The 9392-nt window shown below is 39.8% G+C and overlaps 1 protein-coding gene across 10 annotated transcripts in view; it reads right to left on the minus strand.

Moving 5' to 3' along the window:
• Window positions 1-2008: 2008 nt before the first annotated feature.
• Window positions 2009-9392, minus strand: part of CHRM2 (cholinergic receptor muscarinic 2) — a 185777-nt gene continuing 178393 nt past the window's right edge. For all 10 annotated transcript variants that reach the window (XM_077266742.1, XM_077266743.1, XM_077266741.1 and 7 more), the window contains one exon: window positions 2009-5460. In XM_077266742.1, the coding sequence (XP_077122857.1) occupies window positions 3989-5407 (1419 nt within the window). In that variant the 5' untranslated portion in view covers window positions 5408-5460 and the 3' untranslated portion in view covers window positions 2009-3988. The remainder of the gene's footprint in view (window positions 5461-9392) is intronic.

Below are 9392 nucleotides of genomic sequence, written 5' to 3' on the forward strand. Positions count from 1 at the left end.
TCGATGCTCGGCTTCTGGCTGGAGTTCAATCATTATTTTTCCAGTTAGGTGTTTCTTTCCTTCGAGGAACGTTTGATAGGAAGATGCGCTCCGCTTGACTCGTACAGCAAAGAAACGGTGGGAGGAAGATGAAAAGAGGCTTCGGAGCCGTCTTAACCAGACTCGTCATATCTGAAGCCTTCAAAAATGATTACATTTTTAGCCTCTCACTCAAGTTACAGATGATGGCTCAAACATTAAAGGGGTATTCCTATCTTAAAAATGGTCTTCGAGTAAAAATCCCCATACGAAAACCCTTTCAGAATGTGACAATGGGCGATCAATTGATTGGGGCTGATTCCTGGCAAGTGAAGGTCTTTTTCGACTGGACAGTTTCCCTACAGCGGCCACTGCAGGAGAAATGTTGTATTACACTCTGGATAATTAGATAAATGGCCATGAGTAGTTCACCACAGGCTCTGGCCTATAGTGGTCAACCTTTATGAAGACCATATGGCCTAGTAGATCATATAGACATGGTTGTCTTAATTAGTTAATCCTTTATGTATTTATAGCATGTATTTAATAAAAAAGAAGTGACTCGTGTTAGCTCACTCATGTCTATCCCAGTTTCCTTAGGGTGGTGGCCATCTCCATGTTTGGCTCTTTCTGTAACTCCCATAAATGAAAATGGAGACCTTATAGGTAAGGCTCCTAGAGATGGCATCTTTGTCATATACTGTGACCTACTTCTGGGACCCTAAGATGGGAATATTCTTTTATAGGGGTCACACTTACAAACTTCCTATCACAATAGGGGAACTCCATCTGAATTCATCCTCTGTCATGTACAGGACGACATTGGTGGATGTCCATGATATGATGCTCTCAACACCAGGGAGATTCATGGCCAACCAGCTGCCTCCAACCTTACATCACCACCACAATGCTGAGCGTCGGATGGACTTGTGCAAAACCAACACCACTTGACGTGTTCTATGCAGTGACGGATCGCACCTCTCTATCTGGCGTCTTATGGAGAAGTCTGTGTTTGCTGAATGTCAGGAGAAAGTTACCTGCCTGACTGCACTGGGTACAGTTTGGTGGAGGAGGGATAATGCTATAGGATTTTTTTCTGGGGTCAACTTCAGACCTTTAGTTCCAGTGATGGAAAATCTGAATTCTTCAGCACAAGTATTCATGTACTGATGGTGATTCTGTTATTGTATTCCTGTACTGATGGTGGTTCTGTTATTGTATTCATGTACTGATGATGATTCTGTTATTGTATTCCTGTACTGATGGTGGTTCTGGTACTGCATTCATGTACTGATGGTGATTCTGTTATTGTATTCATGTACTGATGGTGATTCTGTTATTGTATTCCTGTACTGATGGTGGTTCTGTTATTGTATTCATGTACTGATGGTGATTCTGTTATTGTATTCCTGTACTGATGGTGGTTCTGGTACTGCATTCATGTACTGACGGTGGTTCTGATCATATAGCAATCCATAATGTGCTGCATGTTAAAACTGAACCATCCTCAAAACTTAGTTTTTAGATTACGATGAGGATTTGGTTGAGTTTCTTCTCCAAAAATTCAGTATAAGTTTGGGCGTGTTCTCACTGATCTTTTGGAGTAGAAACTGAACAAAAACTCTCCAAATCGTCAAAACATGGTTCTGATGATGTATTAATGTATTGACGGTGGTTCTGGTGATGTATTCATGTACGTACCCATTTACATTTTTTGACGTTTTTTTTAATCCAGTGCTTGTGACGAACTCAAACAAAATCATTACCGGGGGAAAAAAGTTGCAATACTTTTTTCCACGACAACTTTTTTTTTACCATAGGGAATCATTGAGAAAGAGCAAAGTTTACATCCACCTGTAATTTTTTACTTTTACATTCATAAGATCAAACATGGTGGTGAAGCCCTGGGTCGAGTGTGATCTGTGCAGCACCTCGATTGTTATCTTAGGAATGAGCTCGGTTGGGAGGCCATATTGATGAGAATGACGACACGTGCTGAATTGTCCTTTATATTTATCATCTTGTCAAGTGCAAGCTTTTACACATTTCAACATTTCGGAATAATTTTCAGTAGTACATATATGAAAAAAAAAAAAAAAAAAAAAATTCCAAAAAGACAAATAGTCATATTGCTTAGAGATTTTACATTACTTGAACCTGTAGAATATTACAAGGATTTCCCGTCTCATTACACGTCTTACAATTAATACAATAATAGAGTTTATTTGAATATTGATAACATTTCGGGTTTACACAGAAGTCTAAATCCGCCTGTTGACGTTTTCCTTTGTTGTTGCCTAGCGACCAGCAATCCTAACGGTTGACAATTGTTTGCAAGATTTGAATTTGAATTCTTTACAGGCTTTGAAACAATGGTGGGAGGGGCTTAATCCACAGCAACTGATCGCAGCGGCCAATCAGATTGCAGTTCTTATTTTTTGGAAAAGAAGAACGGAACGCAGTCGTGAATGTGCCCACAAAAAGATTAATTATTAAAGGGGCTGTACAGGATTAAAAAATAATAATATAAATAAATTAAAAAAAAAACAGTGCCACACATGTACCCTGGTTGGGTCTGATTATTTCAGCTGTGCTCCATTGGAATGAATGGGATTGAGCTGCAATACCACACACAACCTGTGAAAAAATGTGGCGCTGGTTTTTTTTTAGAATTTTTTTTTTTGAATTTAAATCATGTTTTTCTATTCCTGGCTGACCCCTTTAATTTCACATATGTATATACTTATCTGATAGCGTTGCATACTACTGAACTTATTGAAAATGTGATTATTTTTTTTAAATGTCCCCCATCTGAAATGTATATAATTGATGGGTCCCTTTAAAATAATTAATGCACTTGAATGTGGGCACTGTTAGAACGGAAAAAGGCAATCAGTCTTCGACTTGATCATTATGAGCTTAAGGTAACTGTGCAGATTAAAAAAAAATTAAAAAAAATAATGATACACTTAAAAAAAAAAAAAAAATCCTCCATCTTATATGGTCAATATGCCCATGCCTATAAGGTTATCAGCTATGTAACAATCCCCAGAAACCACTTTGTAAGAGTCAGGACTTTTACAATGACCACTTAGTAAATGTGGATGGGTTAAGTGTCATTTTACATTTCAATCATATCAATTTTTTTAAAATTTTTTTATGTTTATGTAAAATGGGCTATGGGCCTTTACGTTGACGGGTTACGGCTGAACATCATCCCCCCGGGGTTGTAGGAAAATGAATATCAGCAGCGACTCGAGCACGAAAGGGTGTTTATCTGTGCCATGAACACAAAACATCTTATATATATATATATTATTTGCTTGGCTAGTTTTTTTTTTTTTTTCTTGTTTTTTTTGTTTTTCAGGAAGCTCTAACATAGACCCCCAAAGGGGCAAAAAACTCAAGTTACATTTTTTTGAATACAGTCACCAAAGACACAGAAGAGGCACAGAAGAGCCAGTTTTAACGCAAGGAGAAAAGGTGAAAACTCCGCGTAGAACTTGAGGTGTCTCAATACATCCAATGCCTTTAGATGGTCGTACCACAAAAAAGTCAAAGGATACGTTTTTAATCCCAAAGCCTTCTAAAGTGATCGTATTATTTTTGTTTTTCATTTGTTCAGTCCGATACGTTGAGATCTCGAAAACTTGCGTCTGTAGAATTAGTCTGAAAACGCGTAAAAATATGTATGGTAATAATACAGATATGAAAAAGAATGGACCTCAAAAGCCCTTTGAAGTTTTTACTTTTTTTCCTTTTCTTTTTTTTTTTTTAAATCAAAGAGCAGTAGCCAGTTCCACCTATACCCGGTCGAAGAATGAACATATAAGTGCAGTGGGTGGACATGATCCACCGGTCTGTGTCGGAAGAAGAAAACTAGATTGCACATTCCAGAGTGTAAAGTGCTATGGCATAAAACTTCAATGGTAGCTCCACCTTTATTTTTGTGGTTTTGTTTTTGTTTTTTTTACCTTGCCGAGCCAATGTTTTTGTACTGACACATTAGGAGATGTTTGAAAGTTTTCTTAAAAGTGGTATTGCAAAGGGCATAGCAAGCAGGGTTGATGGTGCTGTTGATATAGCAAAGCCAGTAGCCAATTGTCCACACCGTGTTGGGGATACATACGTCACAAAAAGTGTTGATTAAAACCATGACGTTATAAGGTGTCCAGGTGATAATGAACGCTAGAAGTATGGCCAAGATAGTCCTCGTCACTTTCTTTTCTCTGGATGGAGGAATTTTCTTTTTGGCTGGCTGTTTTGTCATTTTTACAATTTTTCGAGCCACGATGTTCTGCTTGTCTTCCCCGTTCCGACCGTTAGTTTTGGGGACAATCTCTGTAGTGGTGCCACTTGTAGACCCACAATCACCCTTTTGGGATTTCGTAACGATTCTTATACATGTCAACTTGGAGTTCTCAACTTTTGGAATGGTTTGAGATCCTGAAGCTTGAGGAGCATCTTTGGCACTTTCATCTTCCTTGGCATTCGAACCAACCACGCTTACGGAGGTGGAGTCGTTGGAGATTTCTTTCTCCTCTCCTTCCGTCTGGACACAATTTTCAGTGACGGAATTTCTTGAAGCTTTTCCATTCTGGATTTTGCTGTGATCCAAGCCATCCTCGATGGCCGATAGGTTGTTATTGTTTGGTTTGACTATTTTTCCTTGGACGTTGCTCGGAGATATGGGATCTTGATTGGGGGTGGGTTCTTTCTTGTCTTTTTTTATTCTGCTCTTACTGGCGCGAGATATTTGCCAATACAATATGGTCATAATAATGACTGGCAAGTAGAACGCTGCAATTGCAGTGCCAAATGTGACGGCAGCATTGGAGAAGAACTGAATGTAGCATTCACCTTCTTTAACAGTTCGCCCACCGACAATAAACTGCCAAAATAGTATAGCAGGTGCCCATAGGATAAATGACAACACCCAAGCTGCGGCGATCATCATTCCAGCCATTTTGGTGGTTCTTCTTACTGGATAGGTCAGTGGTTTTGTCACGCAGAAATATCGGTCAAAGCTGATGATGAGAAGGTTCATGACCGAGGCATTGCTGACGACATAGTCCAGGGCCAGCCAAAGGTCACAAACCACAGGCCCTAATGGCCAGTAACCAATCACAGTGTACAAAGTATAGAGGTTCATGGAGAAGACCCCAATAATTAAATCAGCACATGCCAAGCTGAACAGAAAATAATTATTGACAGTCTGTAGATGTCGATTAACTTTTATAGAGACCATTACCAGGATATTTCCAATAACAGTCACCAGGCTAAGCGATCCAGCAACGATGACAATGAACACAACCTCTACAGTCTTGTAAGGACTCCCCATCATGGTCCTGTTGTCTGTGGACACATTGGCGAAGCTAGTGTTATTCATGGCTGCGTCTCAGGTCAACTCACGGTTGACTACTTCCTAGAAATCATTTACACCTGTGAACAAGAAGAACATATATTACACAAGAGTCAAGAAATCACATGCACATCTACAATCAAGTGAATCTTTTTTAGTCAGAGAAGGGGTGGTCTGGTATGTAGGATAGATGAAGGAGTGGTCTGATATACATGATAGTTGGAGAAGGAGAGGTCTGGTATACAGGATAGATGAAGGAGTGGTCTGGTATACATGATAGTTGGAGAAGGAGAGGTCTGGTATATAGGATAGTTGGAGAAGAAATGGCATGATATACAGGATAGTTGGAGATGGAGTGGTCTGGTATACAGGATAGTTGGAGAAGGGGTGGTCTGGTATACAGTATAGATGAAGGAGTGATCTGGTATGCAGGATAGTTGGAGAAGAAATGGCATGATATACAGGATAGTTGGAGAAGGAGAGGTCCAGTATACAGAATATTTGAAGAAGGAGCTGTCTGGTATATAGGATAGTTGGAGAAGTAGAGGTCTGGTGTACAGTATAGTCAAAGAAGGAGTGGTCTGATATCCCGGATAGTTGGAGAAGGAGAGGTCTGGTATGCAGGACACTTGGAGAAGGAGCTGTCTGCTATATAGCATAATTGGAGAAGTAGTGGTCTGGTATATAGGATAGTTGGAGAAGAAATGGCATGATATACAGGATAGTTGGAGAAGGGATGGTCTGGTATACAGGATAGTTGGAAAAGCAGTGGTCTGGTATACAGAAGATTTGGAGAAGGAGTGGTCTGGTATATAGGATAATTGGAGAAATAGAGGTCTGGTATACAGGATATTCAGAGAAGGAGTGGTCTGCTGTATAGGATAGTTGAATAATTAGTGGTCTGGTATACATGATAGTCGGAGAAGGAGTGGTCTGGTATATAGGACAGTCAGGGAAGGAGTGGTCTGGTATATGGGATAGTTGGAGAAAAAATAACATGATATACAGGATAGTTAGAGAAGGAGTGGTCTGGCATATAGGATATGTAACCCAAAGCGGACTTAGATTAACTTAGCCGCAAGAAGAGAACCATAAATAGAAAATATATTAAATCTTTATTAATCCATATACATAAAACCAACAAGACAAAGCGATATCACAGAAACAAAGTGTCCTAAGGAAAAATCAGATCAAGCTCCAGCCACTTATCTCATCATATATAATAATTAATCTTTTAGGTAATCAAGTATAGTACTTTTATGGCTAATGACAATGTCCTCTACTACAGATATATACGAGCCATAGCAATCCATGTTAAATCCCCCTTATCCATAGTGAGCCAATCCAGTCATTATGAATCAGCATATCTAACCATTATATCAAAATGCCATAAATACCTACGGAGACAGGTGCCCAGAGAAGGCACAGTGATGTGGACTAGGAGCTGATCGATCCTTCCTTGGGCGCACAAGGAAATTGTGAATAGGGAAATTGGAGAACGAGGGGTCTTGTTTTAAGGATAGTTGGAGAAGGAGGTTCTAATCTGAGAAGGAATGGTTTGGTGTACATCAAGGTTGGAGAAGAGAGTGGTCTGGTATATAGGATATTCCGAGAGGAAGTGGTCTACTATATAGGATAGTTGGGGACAGAGTGGTGTGGTATACAGAATAGTTGGAGAATGAGTGGTCTGACAAAAGAGTTCATAGTAGAAGGAGTCATCTGCTATATAGGAAAGCTGGAAAAGCAGTGGTATACAGGATAGTCAGGGAAAGAGTGGTCTGATATACAGGATAGTCGGATAAGGAGCGGTCTGGAATATAGGAGAGCTGGAGAATGAGTGGTCTAGTATTTAGGATACTTGGATAAGCAGTGGTCTTTGTATAGATAGTCAGAGAAGGAGTGGTTTGGTGAATAAGATATTCTGAGAAGGATTGGTCTGGTATACAAGATAGTTGGTGCAGGATTGGTCTGGTATACAGGCCAATTTGGGAAGGAGTTGTCTGGTATACAGGATAGTTGGAAAATGAGTGGTCTGACATTAGAGATAATAGGAAAAGTCATCAGTCGTCAGAGTCATCTGGTTCATAAGGGAGCTGGAAAAGGAGTAGTATGGAAAGCAGATTAGTCAGAGAATGAGTGGTGTGGTATACATGATTGTTGGGGAAGGAGTGGTCTGATATATAGGATAATCAGAGAAGGAGTGGTCTGGTATATAAGATAATTGGAGAAGGAGTGGTCCGGTATGTAAGATAATTGGAGAAGGAGTGGTCCGGTATATAAGATCATTGGAGAAGGAGTGGTCTGGTATATAAGATCATTGGAGAAGGAGTGGTCCGGTATAAAAGATCATTGGAGAAGGAGTGGTCTGGTATGTAAGATCATTGGAGAAGGAGTGGTCTGGTATATAAGATCATTGGAGAAGGAGTGGTCCGGTATATAAGATCATTGGAGAAGGAGTGGTCTCGTATATAAGATCTTTGGAGAAGGAGTGGTCCAGTATATAAGATCATTGGAGAAGGAGTGGTCTCGTATATAAGATCTTTGGAGAAGGAGTGGTCCAGTATATAAGATCATTGGAGAAGGAGTGGTCTCGTATATAAGATCTTTGGAGAAGGAGTGGTCTGGTATATAAGATCTTTGGAGAAGGAGTGGTCTGGTATAAAAGATCATTGGAGAAGGAGTGGTCTGGTATACAGGATAGTCAGAGAAGGAGTGGTATGACAAAAAGGATAATAGGAAAAGGGGGAATCTGATATATTGAGGAGCTGAAATAGGAGTGATCTGGTTCAAAGGATAGTTGGAGAAGCAGTGGCCTGGTATATAGGACAATTGGAGAAGAATTGGTCTGGAACATAGGATAGTTAGAGGAGTTATTTTGTACATAGGATAGTTGGAGGAGTGGTTTGGTACATAGGATAGTTGGAGGAGTGGTTTGGTACATAGGATAGTTGGAGAAGGAGTGGTCTTATTTATAGGATGACTGGAGAAGGAGTGGTCTGGTACATAGAATAGTTAGAGAAAGATTCATCAGAAATATAAGACAATTGGAGAAAGAAAGGTCTGGCATATCGGGGAACTGAAAAAGGAGATGTCTAGTATCTGGTGTATATGAGAGGTGGAAAAGGACTGGCCTAGCCTACAGACCAGATGGAAAAGGAATGATTGACATAAGAAGATGTGGCGCCTCGTATAGGACAGCTAGAGAAGAAGTTGTCAAGTATAAAGAGTAGTGGAAAAAGGACTGGTCTGGTACACAGGATAGTTGGAGAAGTAGAAGCATAGAAACAAACAGATGTAACAGTACTCTGAGCGTACTAAGGTATGTGCAAACATTGAATAAATCAATAACGATCCCCATTACTGCTTCATAGATTTCATTTTGATCAACTGGTGTGAGTGAGCCCATCTGCCAGTGACAAGGCGACCTCCTCTGATGTGATCCATCACTACCAGACCTATCTCTCCTGGATTTAGTCCTAGAAATTTAAAGAATAAGGAAGATCCTGCTCTAATAACTAAAATTGTAAAGTGCAAAAAAAAAAAGAAATAAAAAATTGGCAAGCACTTCTTATCAAGATAAAATACATACTCGGAGTTCACGGAGGAATATGCAACTATTGAAAACATGAATTAATAATTACGTTGCTGCTATGTAGACTAGACTTTAAACTATGAGGTTCTTCGTGGATATTTGATCAAATACTACAAGGCAGATGGGCTCACGCAGTTTGATCAAAAAGTAAAGTCTGCATATTAATAATGCAAATTAAAAAAACATCTTGGTTAGAGAAGGAGTAGTTGGACGGGAAAGTTGGAGAACAAGTGGAGTTTACCTAAAAACATTAGATAAGCCGGAGACGAGCTTTGTGCTCAGACGTCTTGGTTGCCTGAAGTCAAGATTCTTCTGTAGCCAAGGACCCTGGATGCAACAAATTTGCTCCAAAAATCCGGGCCATAGCATTTACTATGCATCACACCCCTCTGTCTGCCGGCCTCAGTAGTAAGGCAATTT

Source organism: Ranitomeya variabilis, chromosome 5 (assembly GCF_051348905.1).
Source record: "Ranitomeya variabilis isolate aRanVar5 chromosome 5, aRanVar5.hap1, whole genome shotgun sequence".
NCBI classification, from domain to species: domain Eukaryota; kingdom Metazoa; phylum Chordata; class Amphibia; order Anura; family Dendrobatidae; genus Ranitomeya; species Ranitomeya variabilis.